This window comes from Corylus avellana, chromosome ca11 (assembly GCF_901000735.1).
Source record: "Corylus avellana chromosome ca11, CavTom2PMs-1.0".
NCBI lineage: Eukaryota > Viridiplantae > Streptophyta > Magnoliopsida > Fagales > Betulaceae > Corylus > Corylus avellana.
In genome coordinates, this window is record NC_081551.1 from 21,510,903 (window position 1) to 21,532,706 (window position 21,804).

Consider the following 21,804-nt stretch of genomic DNA (forward strand, 5'->3'; position numbering starts at 1 on the left):
TTAGTAGTTAATCTAAAAGCCGTGTTGGTTATGGAGTCCCCCAAGGCAAATTTATTTAATATTCGTTTTCTCAATCTCCGGGCCACCCATGAATCAGGACAAAGCTATGTACATACAAATCACTACACAATTGAACAACGATCCATGACAGCGACTCAATTCTTGATAAGAGTTGAATTGGAATCTCTTCTTCAAAGGAGTCTCTTAATTTAGACTTTGTTAAGGTATATAAGGAATGAGATAATTGCAATTTTTAAGCTAAAAATTGCATGATCATGCAATTCTCTCAACCTCAACCGTTCGTTAATGAACTATTGGGAATGAAGCACGGGTGTCAATAATTTGTTCATATTTTTCTACATAAAAAGAGCAAAACAAAAAAACTCTAAAAAAGAAAAATTTCTCAAATCCCAACTATTTTGGAGTGGTCTGCCACTTTCTACTTGACTAGGTGTTGTCAATGATAATTCTATATGGTTTCTAAGAATTGCAAGAGATCTCAATCTGATAAACAAAAAGTAAGTGGGATTAGTAATAAAGTTTTGAGTTAATAGTCTCTCATTCTCATTTGATTTCTTGAAGTGATCATGTGCTGGTAGAGCTTGAAGGATGGCCGATTTGAATTAGGGTATGGACTTCCATATGAGTTAAATTATTGATACCAATCATTTTTCTTTTCTAAAAATCTCTTAAGAAAAAGAAGATAAATGATTCACGTCAATATTTTTTTTTTATATATATTTTATTCATCTCATCTTATAAATTTAATAGATCAATCATTAAATTTGTGAAATTCACATAAATTCAATGGTAAATTCATCTATTCACTATCAAAATAGTTAAAAAGATGATTGAAAAGTGAATAAATTCTGTCATTTTTCAAATCAAAGGAAATAATAATGGGATAGACAACTAATCCTCATAGAGACTTGTAGTTCTAGATAGAGTCGATCTTTTCTACTGCACTTTGGACTTCTATTGTTGCACGGGTGTGAGACATTACGTGTCTTGGAACTCTGTCGACTGTCGGGAGGTTTCGTTCACTAATTTGGTCTCAAACATTCAAGCCCAAGAATTATGGCCCGCTACGTACTTGCCCAAGCTGCAACTAATTGCACGCTTTCCTTACGTTTGTCTTCGATGAAAAATCTTGGCCGAAGTTTGAGAACTATATGGGTTTGGGTGGGTTTGGTAACACACTCAAATTTTTTTGGGAAAGTTCACGTAACCCCTTCAAACTACCACTCAATTGACAATATCTCCCCTAAACTTTCAATTGTGACAATATCCCTCCCAAATTACCAAAAATTGTCAATGTTCCTCCCAATGACGAAATTACCCTTAGTAAAATATAAACAAAAATACTAAAACTTCTAGAAAAAACCTAAAACTAACACAAAAAAAAAAAAAAAAAAATTCCAAACTTGCCCAATTTTTTCCTTTTTAAAATCAATTTTATAAGAAAAAAATTTCGATTTTTTTTCTAAAAAAAAATTGAAAATTTTCGTTTTTTTTTTAATTTTTGATTTATAATTTTATTTAAATAAAAATTTAAGTTTAAAAAAAAAATTTCGCTAAATAAAATGAAATTATTTGTTTTTTAAAACTATATATATAAATTACGTTTAAAAGAAAAAAATTTGTTTAAAAAAATTGTTTTTTTTTTTAATATTATTTTTAAATTAAAATTTTTCTTTTTTAAAAAAAATCAATTTTTTTTTTTATTTATAGGGATATTTTTGTCTTATTAGTGCAATCCATAGCATTTCTTTGTCTGTATCATACTGTAACATCGAATCGCTTTTAGCTGGATGGACATCATTACCAATTGGGTGTCGTGAGACATCATTACCGGGCTGGCGCATTGGCAGACGCGATTTTACCCAACTTTTTTTTTTTGGTCATTTCTCTAAAAACAAAAAAAAAATAAAAAATAAAAAAGTCAATTTTCTTTCTTTCTTTACTATTCAAACAATTAGTTTGATAACTTTATTTACCATTCAAGCAAAAAACTTACAGCAAAACTTTTTACCAAATCAGTCAATTTCTATGAGAAATGATTCATTTTCGTTCATGGTTCTTCTCTCATCCTTCTATTTTTCAAAATCATCATTGGATCTGTGTGTCTATGTGAGTCCTGCACGTAGGCCATATAAGTCTAATGGTAATTTTAAAAAGTACAAGGATGAGTGAAGAATCATAGGATGATGTATTATGTATAGCACCTCTTTGATCATAATTATTTATTGCTTTGTCTCTTTCAAAAAAAAAAAAAAAGCACAAATTTTAAATGAAGAGTCAAATTAATCTCATACACAAGTTTTTTAGTTCTATATACCATATTTTTATCTAACTATTTCATAAAGCTATGTAGCAATCCTAATCAATATTTGAATTTATTTTTTAAAAATAATAATAACTAAATTGGACATTGATTAAAACTAGCACGTCAAGATCGTTAAATAATTATGAGATAAAAAAATAATTTCTTAGCACTACTATGCACTCACAAGTCATATGCTAAAGATATTAAAAAATACTGGGTTAAGTACTTTTTAGTACCTCGGTTTGCACTTTTTATTTTTATTTTTTCTCTCTAGGTTTTCAAAACAGTCAAAAGTTGTACCTGACTTATGGGAAAAGACAAAATCGATACCTCCATTAGTATCAGTGAGAGAAAATTAACGATCTGCCACATGTTAGTCCCAAAATATGCAATGTGTCCTAAAAATAATAATAAAAAAACTAAACTAAAATTTTTTTTTTTAAATTTAAAATTTTCTACCTAGTTTTTAATGGATCTCACAAGGCCATGGGGTGGTTTCGGCCGGAACAGGATCCTCTCCAGTCCATTATGGACTGGAGAATATCCAGTTCATGGTGAGGATTTCTCCTCATAAATCCTATGGCTAAAAATGAGACACATATCTCACTAAAAAAAATAATAATAAAATATTATTTTAAATTAAAAAAAAAATTAATAAAGTGGAAGAAAAGAAGGGTGGCTCTACCACCCCATTTTGGGGTAGGGGTGGCTCAGCTAAGCCACCCTCAATGGTCGCCGAAGTGGCCGGAACCACCCCATGGTCCACGGGGTGGTTCTAAGCCACCCCCATATCTAGGGTGGCCGCATCTCACCCCAGGCATCAGTGGCTCTAAGCACCCCCTTGGGGGCAAGACGATGGTCTTCCCTGTTCCGCCACCCCCAAGGCCACAAAGCTAAAAAAAAAAAAAAAGGGCTTGGGGTGGGGTGGTCTGGTCACCCCCATTCAGTAAAGGGAGTATCAACCACCCCCTGGGCTCTGGGCGGGTCTCGGCCACCCCCCCGGGTGCCGGGAAGTCAGTGGCTCTGAGCCACCCCTACTCCCCAAATAGTGGCCGCCAGCCACCAGCCACCCCCTTCTTTTTTCTTCTTTTTTTTATTAATTTATTTTTTAATTTATTTTTAATTTAAAATAATATATATATATATATTTTTTTTTAGTGGGATATGTGTCCTATTTTTAGCCGTAAGATTTATGAGGAGAAATCCTTACTATGAACTGGATATTCTCCAGTCCATTATGGACTGGAGAGGATCCTGTTCCGTTTCGGCTACCCCTTGCGGCCGGCATGGCGAAAACAATGAAGGTTCTAATGGATCTCACAAGGGTTTTCTTCAACTGGCAAAGAAAAGCCTTGGATTCCCAAATCCAGACCCACCAGCAATGGCGAAAACAATAACGATAGCGGTGACGGTGACGGTGAGGATTTTGAGTTCAATTTTAGTGGGCAATTAGTGTGAACTTCTCTGTCCGCGGATGAGCTCTTCAACGACGGCAAGATTCAGTCTCTAAAGCCTCCGCCTCGGTTGCAAGTTGGCACCGGAGCTAATGGCTCGGAGTCCAACGTTTCCTCTCCCAGGTCTCCAAAGTCTCCGAGATCTCCTAGATCGAGAATTTCACAAGGAAAGAAAATGCTCCGAGAAGTGCTATCGCCGCGTCACAAGAAAGATTTCGATCCATTCGCAGCGGCAATAGAGGAAAACCGCAGAAAAGAAGAAGGGCGAGAGTATGAACAAAGAGGTTTGATACGAACACAACACAAACTCAACTCATGGCCAACTTCTCTCTTAGTGTAAAAAAAATTTGAATTTTAAACCAAACAAATTGTATTTTTTTTCCAAATTTTTATAATCTCAAAATCCTCTCTATCAATTTTTTTTTTTTTTTTAAATGACACATAGGAGAAAGTTGGCCATAAGTTGGATTTATGTTGTGACCTTAACATTTTCCTTGAACAAAAGCCGCAGGGGTGAGAAATTTTCGTCAAGTTTTCTACGTAATTTTTTGGGAACCCCTAAAATTTCAAGAGTTTTTCAATTCAAACCTCAATGTTTAAAAATTTGTAATGTACTCCTTAATGTTTCAAAAATTTTCAATTTAGACCTTCCGTTACTCATTTTTGTCCAATTGGACGGAAATCATCTAACGTGGGATTTTAATGCCCTCTATTTCAATTTTGATCTCATTAAAATCAATGAAATTACGTGGCATATTTAAATTATTTTAAATTTTTAGGATATATCAATTTTGTCTTTTCTCATAGGTCAGGTAACATTTTTGACTATTTTAAAAACTTAGAAAGAAAAAATAAAAAAGTGCAAACCGACTACTAAAAAAAATAGTTAAACCAAAAATACTAATCATCTCCCGAAAAGCCACATTTATTTATTTATTTTTTTAAAAAGGCAAGGAATATATTCTTCCACGTGCCCTTTGAATATATAATCATCGTAAGGACCGAGAGGATATGGTTGAATTAATAATTGTGACAATCATCGATAGCGTAGACAATAACTTTTGTTACAAAAACGACATGCATGTGCTTGCCTGCATATGTTTTATATTAAAAAACAATTACCACGCGGTATAATGACTAGACTACAATCAACTAACAGAAGGAGATTTCAAGCAAAAACAGAGAATCAATTAGAGTTCTTGACTGGAATGTTTTCACATAGAAAAACTAAAATTACAATTGGGTTACACGAATTGTTCTCTTTTTTTTTTTTTCTTTAAAAAAAAAAAACAATTTGGGCAATTTCACAAAAAGAAAATTTGTATTAGCTACCTGCTCTGGTTAGTTCGAGGTAACTGAGTTTGTTCATCTCAATACCTCTTTATTTATTAATTGCCCGAATTGTATCTTTAACTGAAATCACTCTATTATTAAAATAGATTCAAGGATATTCTAATAATTTTATGTCTTATTTTGGAATCTCCTTGGATTATGTCAAACTCATTTGTAAAAAGAAAAGAGAAATCTTGATTTGAATCATTGGCAAAAGTTGAATGGGCCTCCATTTTTGTTATATGAAAGCATGTTTCTTGAAGGGTGATAAGATTAGTGAAGTGGTCAATTGCCTCGTCACATATACTCAATTATTAATCAACACCAACTCAGCAGCCACATAATGTTAGGCTCCACCTCAGCCTAAGTCAACCACTCTAGCCTACCATTTGATTGTATCATATACTTTACATGCCCATGTGTTCAAGAATCAAAAGTTGCATAGTAAGCCAAATACATACAGCGAAATTAAAAGAAAACATCTCTCAAGTACAGCCCCCAACATTAATAAGAGCAGAAATACAACATGGAGTTTCCTCAATAAGAACGTGTTATTCTCTATAAGATAATGCTTATTTTGCAAGATAGTAGACCATCTAATTAAAGTTTCGTCCGACATGGTTGACCCTCTATTTAAGTAGGCAATTCATTACCCATATGGTTTCATCAATTAGGTGATCATAATGGCTCAAATTTCGACCATCTATTTTCAAAGCCTGCACTATTTGGAGAACATCACCTTTTAAAATTACCATAAAAAATCTTAATTCTTTGCAAAAATGTGCAGCTCTCAGTGCCGCCATAACTTCTGCAATATCTGGTGCAATGATATGATTATTTGATGCTAAGAGAGTTGCCAAGACCTTTTCTTTACCTAACCTTCTCTATTGGCATCCAACAAAATTTGGTTGTTTTTCTTTACCTAACCTTCTCTATTGGCATCATGTATGCATGTTGTAAATATTATAATCATTGTAAGATAATTTCATGCATGTGAAATATCCTCTTTTTCTTCTTTTTTTTCAATGGTGATAGAACACAAGGACACAAGTCTTCTTCTATGTGCTTCTTACATGTTAAGGGATCCATGCAAATTAAAAAAAGGGATTTGAGAAAAATCTTTCAACCCAATTTTAAAAAAATTTAATAATTGATATGAAGAGATAAAAATTATACAAATTTAATGATGCATATGCTATCAAAATTTTGAATGACATGATATGTCACGTATACTGTTAAGTGTAACAAAATAAAATTGAGTTAAAAAATATATATATTAACAAACCAATTAAAACAAAAAATATATAAAATTATTTTCGAACTAAAAAAAAAAAATAGCACAGTAAAAAATATTAATAAACGGAGCCGGAGATGTAGGGGATGGGATTTAAATAATCTTAAGCCGGGAAGCTACAGCCGACCACGCTAGAATTGGAAAGCCTGCCCTTTTCAGTCTTCACCTTCCTCGATCCTCAGTCTTCTGAGTTGTTTTCAGTAACAAACGCAGCCCACGTTTTTCTTCTTCTTCTTCTCCTTCTCGTTCGTTTCCTCTTATAACCCAACACAACCAACTTCATGGGGCGTGCTCTATTATTGTCCTAACATCGAGCTGTTGTTCTTATAAACGGGTGAAAAGGTTATTCCTCTGTGTCTCACTTGTTGTGTTTATTTCCTCATAGAAAGGTTATTCCTCTGTGTTTTCACTTGTTGTGTTTATTTCCATTTGGGTGGAATCGCATTAACATCTTTGTTTTCCCTAATCATAAGAATCACTTCTCAAATTGAAATAAACGTGATTCGATTCCCTTTTTTTTTTTTTTTTTTTGGGAACTTTCCTGTTAGACCATTATGCTCCCTCGTAGCTAAGTCCTGGGTTTGAACCCCCTTGTTAGTAGCGCGCTGTTTCTGATTGTACGAGCGGGATTTTTTTTTTCCCCGGAAAATTCCGCTTCTTGTCCGGGAAAATTCATAAAAGCTACCGGCTGAGTGACTGAAATTGCAAAAGCGTAGAGCTTTGTAACAGTGACAGGGAAAGGTCTCTCCATGGAGGGAGGAAATGGCGTGACAGAGAAGAAAGGAACAAACGAGGTCGTTGTGCAGATTGTGGGTGTCGAAGAAGCTTTTGCCGCCAGCGAAGAAAGCAGTTCCTACACTGTTTCAAAGAATTCCCTATTTGGGTCTTCGCCTAAATCGGATAAAGGTTCAAACTTTGAGCTAACAGAGCTTCAGCATCTCAGAAGCAGAGTCCAACCGTCAATATTTTCAAGCGGCACTTCGCCGGCCCTAAGTCCGATTCCCAATAAGCCTCCGAAGATCCCAAACGAGACCTTAATGCGAAGAAAATCGCTTGCACAATCGGCGCTCTCGAAGCCCAAGTCGAGATTGGTGGAGCCATCGTATGCTGGTGATACCAAATTGGCGAAAGAGACGGCCCAGTTGGCGAGAACCCCTAATAGGAACTCACCGAATGTGGCTTCCCCAAGCCACAGAGCCAGTGTTAGTACTCCACGGGATAACTTGAAGTCAACACCAATTACACCCAGAACGCCGTTGATCGGATCGCCGGGAGGAGAGGACGAAGATGACGATGAGGTGTACAAGTCGGCCAATCTTAAAGTGCGAGAGAAAGTCGGTAAGAAGTTGAAAATGACTGTCTTGGTTGAGTGGATTGCGTTTGTGTGCATTATGGGGTTTTTGGTTTCTAGCTTAACTGTTGACAAATTGCAAAACAGTCTGATTTGGGGTTTGGAACTGTGGAAATTGAGTGTGCTGGTGTTGGTAATCTTTTGTGGTAGATTGTTCACTGGGTGGTTCATGAATGTTTTGGTTTTCTTGATTGAAAGGAACTTCTTGCTTAAAAAGAATGTTTTGTATTTTGTGTACGGGTTGAAGAGGAGTGTTCAGGTTTTTCTATGGTTGTGTTTGGTTCTACTGGGATGGGGTTTGTTGTTCTATGGGGGGGTAAAAAGATCAAAGAAAACATCTCGGGTTCTAAATTATATCACCAGGGCTCTTGCTGCTTGTCTCATTGGAGCAGCAATATGGCTTGTGAAGAATCTGTTAGTGAAGTTACTGTCTACTTCTTTCCAATGCACGAGATTCTTTGACCGGATTCAAGAATCAATCTTTCATCAGTACGTTCTTAGGACCCTTTCAGGGCCTCCGCTGTTGGAGATGGCAGAAAAGGTTGGGAGCTCAGCAAGTGCGGGGCGTTTGAGTTTCAAGGGTATAAAGAAAGAAAAAGGTGAGGGGAAAGAAGAGGTGATTGATGTAGACAAGCTCAAAAGAATGAAGCAAGAGAAAATTTCTGCTTGGACCATGAAAGGATTAATTAGTGTAATAGGGAGTTCTGGACTGTCTACCATCTCAAACACACTAGATAAAGTTGCTGATGATGATGAGAGTGAACAGAAAGATGAGGAGATCACTAGCGAGTGGGAAGCACAGGCTGCTGCTTATCGGATTTTCAATAATGTAGCAAAGCGTGGAAGCAAGTGAGAATCTCATCTTTAAAAGTTCCTACAATTTTCTGATGACTTATTTTTTTCTGAATTATCTCCCTAACAACTCTGCCAAATTATGTACTATAGGTACATTGATGAGGAGGACCTCTCGCGCTTCATGAAAAAAGAGGAGGTGGACAATTTGCTACCACTGATTGAAGGAGCAGCAGAAACCAGAAAGATCAAGAGAAAATTTTTAAAGAACTGGTTGGTAAGTTTTTTATCAAATTGTTTTTCCTATCAGATCAATGGACCCCTCTTAATATCTGGTTTTGTCTAAATCTTTTGCTCGAGCCTGGATGTCCCCAGAGAGTGATGTGTACAACTGAAAATTTTGAATGATGTTATACACACCAAAAATTATTATTACATTTTTCCACAAGATACATTTAAGTATCTTTGTCCACTAAGTTTTCAGATACATGTGGTTGTAACTCTCAGAACCTACTCTTCTGCTTGAATTTAGATTTCAAACATTGGTTAGGGGCGTCGAGTCTAAGACAACTTTTTGTATTTCCATTTCACAGTAGTTGAAGTGTGGTAGGGAAATTTCAAATCATGGCTCTTATAACATCATTCTTGGTTGCAGGTGAATGTTTACCTCGAACGCAAATCACTGGCACATTCCTTGAATGATACCAAAACTGCCGTGGAGGAGCTGAACAAGCTTGCTTCAGTGATTGTGCTTATTGTGTCCCTTATTGTGGGGTTACTTATGATGGGATTTTTAACAACCCAAATCCTTGTCTTCATTTCATCTCAACTTCTACTTGTGGTGTTTATGTTTGGTAATTCTGCCAAGACTGCGTTTGAAGCCATCATATTTGTATTTGTGATGCACCCATTCGATGTAGGGGACCGTTGTGTTGTTGATGGAGTGCAGGTAACTCCCTAATCCTAAGAATGAATTTTAATTCTATTAGATCTGGATGACTTTGCATGACATGTATATACCTTACAGATGGTTGTTGAAGAGATGAACATTTTGACAACAGTCTTCTTGAGATATGACAACGAGAAAATCTTCTATCCAAATTCGGTTCTGTCTACCAAACCGATCAGCAACTTTTACAGGAGCCCAGAAATGAGTGATTCTGTTGAATTCGCGGTAGATATTTCGACTTCAATCGAGAGTATCGGAGCTCTAAAAGGGAGAATAAAAGCGTAAACTCTAATTATCTTAAGTATGCTGCATAACCATGGGGCTCACCTTCATTTTTCTGATATGTGATCTCAAAAGGCAGAGATGTTTAGATCTTTCGAACATAATGATGATCTAATGGTTTTCCAATACTGTCGGTACAGCTCAATTTCGTTTCCATTTTTTGGGATTAAGAAATACTGTGTTGATTAGAGATGCCTTTACTTAAAACTTCAGGTACTTGGAGAGCAAGCCTCAGCACTGGCGTCCAGGCCATAGTGTGGTTGTTAAGGAGATTGAGAATGTAAACAAGTTGAAAATGGGTCTTTACGTCACACACACCATAAACTTTCAGAACTATGGGGATAGGAACAGTCGAAGATCCGAACTAGTCTTAGAGCTGAAGAAAATTTTTGAAGAGCTTGGTATTAAGTATCATCTGCTGCCTCAAGAAGTTCATCTCAGATATGTTGGCTCAGATCCTCCAGCATTTCAACCTCTGCGGTGATGATTTTTTGTGCAAAAACACTCCTCTGCTGCAGGATTTGTTGAATTCCTAGAGCCTCTTTGGTTTGTAAAGCAAAGAGCAGGATTTGTTGTAATTCATTTCGAGGAAGATTGATGATTCAAGCTGTATATCAGTTCTTACCTCATGTAAAATGAACAAAAATTGTGCGTTCTCCAGCCGGTGTAAGGAGAAGTGCCAGATCGGTGCGATCGCAAATTTTGTTGAAAAACATGATTCTTGTGTTTTTCAAAAATTGTCTATTACAAGTTTTGGGTATAATGTGCTACAACAGTTCATGTGATACTTACTATGTCAATAGTAACCGATTCGATTTGTGGACCCAATACGTTAAACAAAACACCTTTTAAATGTGGTCAAACTAAAAAACAAATCTCCTTTTCATATACTTTAAAAAAAAAAAAAAAAAACAAAAACAAAAAATCACAAATTTTCCTTTGTGCTAGCAATATTCAATTACCTAGTCAACTTATTTGAGGATGGTTTAAGTTATTCAACTCGGGCATAGTATCACAATGTTGAAAGTAACACAAATCTCCATCATTTAGATTAGATTAGTTTTCCTTTTCCTTTTCCTTTTCAAATAAGTGATACACTCAGATCGAATTAAACAAGCTTGAAGTTTAAGACAAAGAATTTTCCTCCTCTGTTTTTCCTTAAAATTTCAGAAACTTTGTTGGTTGAATAAAGATTGTGGTAGACTAAATGTTTGATTGTTGGTGGGCTAAAATGTCAACATCTACAACTACATCTACTTTGTGGACGGTGGCTTAAGCTTTTGCATTATTCGAGGTTGCATGGTGTTGAAATCAGAGGCTATAGCGACACTATTACTCCTTTACTTTGCCGTTAATGCTTCTTGTTGAATTGTCCAAATTGAGTTGCTGGACAAACAACTCCTAGAACCAATTTTAATAGGTATTGCAATTTGTTTTTGTTTTGATGGTGGCTTTACTGTTGCAGGTTGAAATCTTTGCCTATCTTCAAAGTTTAAGTCAATAGAAATAAGTGAATTTGGAGTCCGTTTATTTAATAAAATTGTAATTTTGTAGGTGAAAAGTACGTTTTAAAATAAAATTGCAAAACAAATGTCTCATTTGAGAGTGCGTATTTAAAAAGAGACGGTTTGAAACTTAAAAAATTTTACGTGACTAAGGAGTGTTTTTAACTAGATATATTTTGAAGCTCCCCTATTGTTGTAAACTATCTTTAGGGGTCCTAATTCGCCTTAATTACCATTTTGGACGAGTTTGATGAGTTTTGGCCCAACATGACATCTATGGGGCACACAATGAAGTGGCCTAGACCCAATCACATCTGCGAAAGCTCGGCCCAAACTATTATTAGCGATTGGCATTTGGCATCAACACACGCACAAGGGAAACTATAAGAAGCCTATACAACAAATTCTAAAGCTTGATGGTGATTGGGCCAACAAGATAACCTTATCCACGGCTCCCAACTGGAGAAGCTGCCACGTAGGACAGAGATAAAGATGACAAAACATTTCGACCTCTCATTCCCCTCCTTGTTCCACCAACTCTATCCAAGTCCACCCACCCATTCCCTCTCAAAACTCGTCCCAAAAACCTTCTCGATCAATTTAATCACATTAACAAGCAGCGGGTACAGAGAGGGAAAGAGAAGAAATAAGAGTGAGATATGGCTTCTACATCTGCGGTTTCAATGGCAATGCCATTAACTTATGCCAGCCAAAAGAGGGTTCCAAGCTCTGAGGCTTTCCTCAGGCCACTTCCGGTGAGGCCCTCAAAGGCGGTGGCGGCATCAAAATCAAGTGGGAGGGTTCAAGTGAGGGCTTCTCTGAAGGAGAAGGCAGTCACAGGACTCACGGCAGCTGCGCTCACGGCTTCCATGGTGATACCGGAGGTGGCTGAAGCTGCTGGCTCTGGGATTTCTCCATCCCTCAAGAACTTCTTGCTCAGCATTGTGGCCGGTGGAGTCGTGCTTACTGTGATTGTTGGTGCCGTCGTTGGTGTCTCCAACTTTGACCCAGTCAAGAGGAGCTGAGATAGAACAATTCTGTGAATCCTGGAAATTTATTAATTTTCAGCTTCATTTATCTGTTTGATGTTTTTAGTAATGATCTGTGTATTATGTCTGTAATATGTGACTCTTTCAGCTGTAATTTAGCCAGAAACTGAATTGTGAAATTTTCATTTCCGTCTTTCATATTCTCTGCAGTGTTGGGAATCTAAGCAACCCACTCAGCAATTGGTTGTACAGAAGAGAGACACAAAGTTTAGTTATAAGATCTGATACAGGGCCTAAAACATTCCTATCTAATGTGGCAAAACCACCAAACAACCATTTGGTTGCCATCACGAATATATCCAAAGTTTCAAATTGCTTGTTGCATAGCATCCCAATTCGAATTTACTGTCCTATGGGATGTTTTCTTCCATCGATTTGGGGTGTTTTGGGTTATGCTTATACGAGTAGTCGACTTATATGCGTGTTAGTGGACTGTCGGTAGCGCTCTGAATGTTTTTGTGCGAAAAATGGTGTATTCGTGCCTTTTATGGTGTCTATTGAAGAAAATGAATAACAAAAGTTTTGAGTATGAGAGGCCTTTGAAGGAAATATTAAGTCATTATTTTTCTATAAGTAAGAAGCAGTATGATGTATGAAATGAAATTATTATCCTACAGAATGAAGAAGTTGGAACACTAGCACAATCCCTATGTAAGGAATTCAACATGAATGCCAGTGTAAGTTTCAAAGGTCAATCAATACAAGATATGGACTTCTAAATCATCAAGTAAACTGGAAAAAGAATGCACCTCAATCCTGGAGTGTGTAGAATTACCGGTGCCCACCCTGGGTCTATGCTTTTGGGAGGGCATATATAAATTTGTATCTGCTGATAGTTATTTATAGAATAACTAACAAGTTCAGTGTCACCTTGCTCACTAAAGCGGTGTCAATCACCGTGGCAGGAAGAAAGCTTCTGCATCCTAACTCATTTATGTTGGCTTATAACTTTATTGCCTAGTAAACTTTGAAATCAGATCAAGCATGTATGTGGCCTCTGAAGAATGGTTCACATTATCGGCCTTAACTACAGTGATCTTCACCCTTTGTTCATCACCATACATTTCCTCTTTGATTTTAAGACGGAAAAGATACTGGTTGAAGAGTCTGCTCTGGATTATTCCTCCAAACCTACCATCGTCCTGCTCTTCATACTTCAACGAATACAACTCCTTGGCCGAGCAACCTAAGATCTCTTCCCCAGATTCCTGGAAAGCAGTCACCCAAGTCAATCCTGTATGGTCTTGAATTTGGGCTTGAAGAAGGTATCTATAGTCACACTCCTCAAACTCTTGATTGCACCTGTCACATTGCCAATTTGCGTTTCCTGACCTTGTCACTTTCTTATTACACTGTCTATCTCCAATCATCAATGGGCAGGCTGTGTAACAGAAAGTATCTGTCTTAATGAAAGATATGGTTGCCTTCACTGTTACCCAATCTGGCTTATCTGATCTTCCAAAACCATCATCCTTGATCTGAGACACTGTTTTACGTATCTCATTCTTAGATCCTCCTGGGATAATTTCTCTAGAAATTGATACAGACGAAGCAGTTTTTCCACCTCCATCAAACCAGTTTCTCAAACCATGGGCCTCAGGCAGATCAGGATTTATGAGAAGCTGTGTCACAGAAATCGTCCCTATTGATTTCCCACTGAAGTCATTAACCTTCCCAGATTTGACAGCTAAAACTGGAAAAACCCCAGAGTTGATCATTTCTTCCAGCTTTTGACCTTCCCTGTTGCAGAATTCCCCCCAAAGGGTTAGCTCAACACTCCTGCCAGATCCATCCTTCAGATTCAGGATTCTTCTCTGAGTTTCCATCCCATTCTTTCTCAAAATGGGCACTGAAGGGTTCACAGACATGACAACACCAATAACATCAAGTATGGAATTGTTTTCAGAATTCTCAATTTCACTGATAGGCCTGAAGGAGAATTGCTGCCTTGGTATAGAACCATCTTCATCTGGGCAAAGCTCCACCGTTGAAGTTGCCTCCAGAAATATCTCCCATTCATTCTTCAGATGGTTATAGTTCTTCTGAGCAGGTTTTAAGCTACCCTTTGAGATCATATAAACTTTACCAAGCTCAATAGCATCATAGAAGCGGTCAAGAACGGCATTGAAACAAGTGACACGTATTTCTCCACCATCAGAGTCGAGGAGGTCAAAAGAGAACACCTTCCCATCTCCCCGGGCGTTGTTGTAGCGACGGATATCGCCTTTTGCAGTAACTCTTGCCTTGATAGCCCATCGTCCCTGATAAGGATTCAAAGCAGCAATAGGAATTATCCGTGCCGGTGCATCATTCTTCAAAATTGGACCGTGACTTCTGTACTTTGGAGGTGGTTGGTATGGAGGTTGAACAGTTGGAGGGAAATTTTGCATGTTATGACCTGGTTTCTGGACACTGAAATTGTTATTGCTAACCGTTGCTGACTGCCCCAAATTGCTATTAATCAATGGTTTTTGAGCTGCGGAATCAGATTCAACCAGTGACTTCGGATTCCCAATTATCTCACAGTCTGGGATTATAGTTTCCATGTTCAGCACAACAATTATCCTGTACAAATGGTGCCGTTCAAAATTCACTCCACTTTTAAATGAGAGAGAGAGAATAAAACAACCATCAATAAGCATGAAGCTAGAGCAACAAAGTAATCATTTAAAGAGTGTTCAAAAGGTTTTGCTAATTAAACTTACAAAAAAAAAAAAGTTTGCTAATTACATAAATTTAAGTTTCTTTTTTTTCCTCTACAATGCAAAAATGTCCTTATCATGGCTTATGCTTCAGACATATTATCCAACTTCATATATCTTGAGAGCATGAATTTTTTTTTTCTTTTCTCCCCAGATTCACTGGCGCCAAGACGAAAGTAAGCAAAACGAGTCCAATCAAACAGTCCTCAAATTTTTATTCATACATAGTTTTAACCTTTTCTTTTTAATAATCAATTTTTCCGTAAAAAGACAACCAGTGATTGACTCCAATACATAAGATGGTACCTTAAAATAATCTTCTCAAAACTTTCTTCTTTTATTTTGAAAATAACTTCATCAAATGCCGACAACTTCTAGTTAATTCTCAAAATATAATTCACAACCCATAGCTACACAAGCCCAACAAATAACAATATCCTTCTTCTCAACTTAGAATTCTCCTCTTGATCTTTAAAATAAAGCTCCTCACTTCTTTGAGTAAAATACCAAGCCAAGCTGCAAATAAGTTCTTCCAAAATGAAATATTTTTCTTTTAAATCCTGAATATAGTCAAGCTTCAAAATTTTTTAATTAAACTTCTCAGAGGAGTCAGAGCCTTTCATAAGTATAGTTCACCTGCTCAAACTCACATCTCCAAAAAATCAAAAGCACAGACAACTACTTTTTCTAGCATACATAGACAGTCAATCTCAAACTATACCGTTTGATTATCAAAACAAGCTAATGGCATAGCGGAAAGGATGACAATTAAGTCAATGATCAATTAGCAAAGCAAAAGAAAACGACACCGTTCGATCATCAAAACAACCTCATTGTTATAGCAATAATGATGGCAATCAAGTCGACAATCAACAATCAACAAACATTAAGCTTGATGAAGCGAGCTCACTTGCGGTTCTGGACGGGGCTGCAAATGTACTCGATCAACTGGACGACGGAGCCTTTCCGGACCCGACCGGACTTGACCCGGTCGTTGAGCTGAGTCGCCAGCATAGCGTGCTGAGTCGAAATGGCGTCGGAGAGGAGCAACCGGTACCGCTCCTGCGTGCTCCCAATCAGCTTGATGTCCAGCACCTGCACCAGCGGCTTCGCGTTCACGTCGCCGGACTCTATTGCCGCGATCGCGTTCGGCGTCAGGTTCACCGCCATGGCTCTCGACCTCCGATCGAAGAGAGAGAGAGAAAGAGGAAAACCCTACCCGCAGCGACAGCCGGAGAGGTGGTGACACTGAAACCCTAGAAATGGAAATGAGAGGCAGAGAGGTGGCGGGGGATTGGAAAAGGAGAATAACTGACACGGTGGCGGCATAGATCTGATTTTGAAGGAGTTGAGGAAATTTAAAAAGAAAAGAAAAGAAGTTCGTTATCTCTTTTCTTTTTTTTTTTCTAATTAGAAGTTCGTTATCTTGCTTTATCTTCTTTTATATCTTATATGTTGGGGTAGTTGGAATTCAACCGTTGGGATTGAAACACAAGTAATGTCATTAAGTCATCTTAAATGTGATGAGGCTTTTAAAATTGGGAGAGGCTTAGGTACGGTCCTTCTAAACTACCGCAATCTGCGGTAGTTTAGGAGGACCGCTGAGATCTTCCAAGGGAGAATTTTAACCCCAAACGGGCCAAACGGCAGTAGTTGCATGTTTTTTTAAAAAAAAAAAATTGAAGAAGCCCCGTTAACTCCCTCTTCTCCGTCAGCTCTCTCTTCTCCAAAGGTAGAAAAACCCAAAATCTCCACTGAGAGGCTGGAGATTTTGTCGATTTTAAGTTTTTCTACCCATAGCGCAGAGAACAGAGAGAGAACTCAGATTTTGGGTTTTTCTACCCATAGCGACAACAAGATTGGAAGCATAAGAGAGGTCACCGTCGTTTCAAGGCTGCCGGTGTCGACAAGCACTGAGAGGCTGGAGATTTTGTTGATTTTGGGTTTTTCTACCCATAGCGCAGAGAACAGAGAGAGAGAACTCAAGAGAAGTTTTGGAGAAGAAGAGATATGACGTTTGGATTCCCGTTAATGCCGTCAATTTTTTTTTTTTTTAAAAAAAACAACTACTGCTCTTTGGGGTTAAAATTCCCCCTTGAAAGATCTCAGCGGTCCTTCTAAACTACCGCAGATTACGGTAGTTTAGAAGGACCGTACCTAAGCCTCTCCCTTTAAAATTACTGTTAAATTTAAAATGTGATTTATTAAACTTTAATTTATTGGTGATTTTTTTTTTTTTAATAGAGATGATAAGTGATATAAAATTAAAATGAGAGATTAATGTAACTCTTCTTACTCATTTATCACACTTATTTGATTTTTTTTAGGCATTATGTGACGTGCTTTAAATAACTTCTCATGTCAGCTATTTAAATCACATCATATCAACTTATGCGAAATGGCGTTATAAATGGACAATGATTTTTTATATTTCAATTTCAAATAAAATGAATAGCATCTATTTCATATTTAAAATTTAAAATTGGTATACATGATTATGGTTGGATGCACCAACTTTAAATCAATTCTTATTCCATTATAAATAATGGAATGTAAAAGAATAGCGATACTAAATTTAATTCAACGAAAAGTTTATGAATTACAAAAACTTTTTTAAATGTTTAAGCAACATTTAGCTATTGTAACAGTGTCCCCTCTGACAAAAATATTTGGCTACAAAGAAAATCCTATTACCAACCAAATCATTGCTCAAAAAAATCCAGTCTTGAAATTAAACCAGTCATAATAAACTAGTAACCCTCAAAACACCATTAGGTCCGCAAAGCCGCCACCAAATTTCCAACCAAGACTAAATGATCTGTGTCGCGATTTTACAATACGAAGAGGCCATATCTGTCAGTTCATTGCAGTGAAATTAAAGAAAAAATTGGTTGCAAGGGCAATAAAATAAGAACAATGACAAAAACAAGATATCCGAGGATTATTAAACAATAATAGTGATTTAAGATATACCAAAATAAAGGAAACATCCTAAATGAAATTATATCAAACAACACTTTAACATGTCCTTAGTACCCAAAATTGGCAATAAGAAAACACCAGAGAATTTTGATATCCAAGATTAAACTCTAATAACACAGATGGCTCTAATTCAGAACATAAATTAAGCCACTGGGAGATCAATTTCAGTTGCAACCACCGGTGCACGGAACTGTTCCTCTTCCTCCTTGGGAGTGTGGATTGTAACAAGATCAGGTATGGGCTTGGTGGGGCCGACCTTTCCCTTAGGATCCCAATCAAGCATGATCTTGACCTTGATACCAAGCACCCCCTGTATGACAATTAGATACCTCGTAAGAACCAGAATCACAGAATAGAGAAAGAAATGTAGAGGCAAAAGTTCGGAATAAGTAATGCAAGCTTATTTGGCCAAAGAGAGCACAAACCACTACAAGCAACATGAATTTAGTCAAGCTAACCTGTCTCAGAAGAACATGTCTCACAGCTGAGTCGATATATTCTTTAACCGGCTGACCGGAAGAAATCATGTATCCATCCTTGAACTTCATGGACTTTGCACGTTGTGCCCTAAGTTTTCCACTCACAATAACCTGTTAACGTGCAAATAACATAAAAAAAAAAAAATCAAAAATTCCAAACAGAAAAATAAAAGTTAGCACTATAAGGGTTAAAAAGGCAGCCTACAAACCTCACATCCCTTTGCACCATTTTCCATGACAAATCTCAATACACCGTAGCAGGCCCTAAATGAAAATAACATCCATCAAGTTAGTTTAGTTCTCAAACCTTTAAGCAAAAAATGTAAGGATGAAGTCAATACATGAATCAAAGTTCAACAATATATGTAACTTATAATTTAAACCAACAACTATAACGCATGCTCAGGTTTGTGATGCAACACAATTCCCACCATTTTCCATTGACTAAAATGCAGTAGCTACCACATTCCGGGATGATATACTCAAATGCAGTAGCTATAACATTCTCAAACTATATTTATCGTTAAATATCTTGGTCCATTTATCGTTAAATACATTGGCCCTCTACACCAGCCAATAACTCACGCACAACCAGAAGGGCAGCATAGTGTCATCCTCCAACAAATACAACCCCAATACAGAAACCCACAATTAAACCACCGCTGGTTTCATATTTTTTATTACTGTGACAAAGAAAACGAAACTAGCAAACCAATGTAGGGTGATGACTTCTTCAAGATGCAGCTTCTTAAAACCAGATTATTTCGTTGAGAATAACCATAATCTTCTTCAAATAGGGAATATAAAAACAGAAGTCAGACTTTTTTTGGGAAGGGAGGAGGGTTGCTTGGTCGTGAAAACATGTGAGACAGCAGCATGGGTACAAGTGAGTCAACAAAAGACTTGGATAAACTTGGGACAAAAATGAACAATTATGTAGCAACTCCAAGCACACAAATCTAAGCAAATTTTTTGTCATTGTTACAATAGCCTGAGTCGCATCGTCAATATAGTCATCTTCCGACACAAAGCTGGTATGGAATTATGACCTCTTTGCTTTATAGATGACTGGCCATATGGCACAGGACAAATAAAGGACAGAACAATTGATACATACAAGATTGTAAACAAAATTAGTAGTCCAAGCATAGGTATATGAGTTTCACTATGCAGAAAAAAAAAATACAGTTTCAGAAGAGTTGCAAAATAAGAGAACAAGAATCAATATATCATGTCCCCTTCCTGAGGTTACTACATGAAAACCAGAGCATTTCACTAGGATGATTGCACAAAGGGGACTTGAGTAATATTACTATAGTCACCTTCCGACACAAACTTGGTATATAACCACCAATATGCTTTGTAGATGACATAAAACCTGGAACAAAATACAACTGCCAGAAAGACACATCTCACAAGAACCAGAACCAGTACATTTCCAACAGAATGATTTTTCCAATTTGTTTACACAGCACAAACGAGGATTCCTAACAGAATTCCAAGGAATACACAAAAACATAAAATCCATTTCCACATACAGCAAAAGATCAACCATGCACATGATTTAAGCACCTATTACACGCATCAGAATTGAAAATGAAATTTATAGAGCTTTATATCATATACAATCCACATCACAATCCTAAATTCCACTCACTTTTAACTTCCATTCTATTCAACTAAGAAATCCATATATACTAACAGACAGCAACAAAAAAACCAACCTCCGAACGGCGAGACCGCCGAGGAGCTTGTAGCGGAGAGACTCAGCCTGGGCAATAGCGCAGAGCCCTCTGTTGTTAACCTTCTCGGCGTAGAGCTCCACGGTGTTCTCAGGGAACTTGAACCGCTTCTGCACCAACGAGGTCAGCTCTCTGATCCTCCTTCCCTTCTCGCCTAGAAAATCAAACCCCAGTATACAAAACCCCAGAAAATCAACACGTTGAAATCACACACAAAACCAAATAAAAAATGGAAACACAGAATAAATCAAGGAAATTCAGACCCAGAACGTTTTGGGTCCGCGTGGCTCTGATGATGATCTCGGTACGCATCGGAGTGACCCTAACCTCCACTCCGGAATAACCATCCTCGGCGAGTTCACGGGTCAGGACCTCGTTAAGCTCGGCGAAGAAGACTCCGTCAGCGACGAACTGAAACCAAAAACCAAAGCTTCAGAAAAAATTATGACTGCTAAAGAGGGAGTGATATTCTGTTTTATTCGTGCTTTTCTTGCGAATTTTTTTCCGGGGAAAACAAACGGAGAGTGAAAGAAAGAGCTGACCTTTCGCTTTTTGCTCATTTGGGTTGCCATTTTCGGGGATCTGAAGCGAGGGTGAGATCTGAGAGCAAGTCGGCTGGTAGCTCTGCTATTTGCAAACCCTAATCGCGCTAGGGCTTTTGGTGGAGAAAGGGGCTTATAAGAAAGATAGGGAAACAATCGGACGGCGGATGTGAAATTAGGGTTTTGTTTGAACGGATGGGATTGTTTTATAAGTTTATTATTAGGATAATTACATTTTACATTTTGGTCGAGTTTTATTTAATTTAAAATACACTTTACGCACTCTGCAAATTTTTAATGCGGAATTTTAAAACTCAAATTTTTTTTACGTAAAATTTTAAGACCTGTGAATAACAAAAATAATCGTCTGATGTTGTTTTGTGGTTTTTTGTTGGTTTGAGGTGATTTCGTTTTTAATTTCATGTAATTTTTTTACATAAAATTGTTTGTTGAGTTTATAATCAGAAATATAGATTAATCATAATATTTTAAATAAAACTTTTTTTTTATTAAAAAAAAAAAAAAGCTTACTTATAATATGTTTTGTCCTTCAATTTCGTAGATCAAAAGTGTAATTTTAAATACAATAATAAAAAATATCTACTTTGAAAAAATAACCAGAGTCGAAAATGTGAAAAAGTAAGCGAGGGGTGGATTTTTTAAAACTCGTAATTTAAAAGATTGAACCATACTTTTATTAAACCTTTAATTACATTTTAATAATTGAGTTTTCAATAAAAGCATTTTAAAAATTGTTATTTTTTCAAATACGTTTTAAAATCGCTAAAACAAACCGATATTAAAATCGCTTATTAAATTTGAAAGACTCATTTTGAGAACCAAACAAATGAAATTTTAATCTTTAGAAAAATCATTTTCATTTCTCAAACATTTAAAACTTTTCTCAAATACTGATTAACCAAACAAATTTTTAGTTGTGACGTCTACCGTTAACACACTTTTCAAAACAAACTACACAACTTCAAAACCCAAAATACCTCTAAAAAAAAACATAAAACACAA

At 36.8% G+C, this 21,804-nt stretch overlaps 4 protein-coding genes across 4 annotated transcripts; 2 read left to right on the forward strand and 2 right to left on the reverse strand.

The window, feature by feature from the left end:
• The first annotated feature begins 6,523 nt into the window (after positions 1-6,523).
• Positions 6,524-10,567, forward strand: LOC132166500 (mechanosensitive ion channel protein 10-like). Its single transcript, XM_059577324.1, has 5 exons — positions 6,524-8,606; positions 8,703-8,826; positions 9,205-9,498; positions 9,577-9,779; positions 9,994-10,567. Exons 1-5 carry the CDS (start codon positions 7,156-7,158, stop codon positions 10,262-10,264), a joined length of 2,343 nt encoding a protein of 780 aa, XP_059433307.1. The 5' UTR covers positions 6,524-7,155; the 3' UTR covers positions 10,265-10,567.
• A 1,239-nt stretch (positions 10,568-11,806) lies between these two features.
• On the forward strand, positions 11,807-12,472 carry LOC132166145 (uncharacterized). The gene has a single exon (XM_059576917.1). The coding sequence runs from the start codon at positions 11,945-11,947 to the stop codon at positions 12,308-12,310; it is 366 nt and encodes a 121-aa protein (XP_059432900.1). The 5' UTR covers positions 11,807-11,944; the 3' UTR covers positions 12,311-12,472.
• Positions 12,473-12,903: 431 nt separating this feature from the next.
• LOC132165585 (replication protein A 70 kDa DNA-binding subunit A) lies at positions 12,904-16,381 on the reverse strand. The gene is made up of 2 exons (XM_059576212.1): positions 15,947-16,381; positions 12,904-14,899 (listed from the first exon to the last, which is right to left on the reverse strand). The coding sequence occupies exons 1-2, from the start codon at positions 16,204-16,206 to the stop codon at positions 13,285-13,287; spliced, it is 1,875 nt and encodes a 624-aa protein (XP_059432195.1). The 5' UTR covers positions 16,207-16,381; the 3' UTR covers positions 12,904-13,284.
• Positions 16,382-18,014: 1,633 nt separating this feature from the next.
• On the reverse strand, positions 18,015-20,903 carry LOC132166275 (small ribosomal subunit protein uS3x-like). Its single transcript, XM_059577068.1, has 6 exons — positions 20,782-20,903; positions 20,503-20,650; positions 20,222-20,393; positions 18,707-18,761; positions 18,477-18,608; positions 18,015-18,328 (listed from the first exon to the last, which is right to left on the reverse strand). The coding sequence occupies exons 1-6, from the start codon at positions 20,809-20,811 to the stop codon at positions 18,161-18,163; spliced, it is 705 nt and encodes a 234-aa protein (XP_059433051.1). The 5' UTR covers positions 20,812-20,903; the 3' UTR covers positions 18,015-18,160.
• Positions 20,904-21,804: the final 901 nt, after the last annotated feature.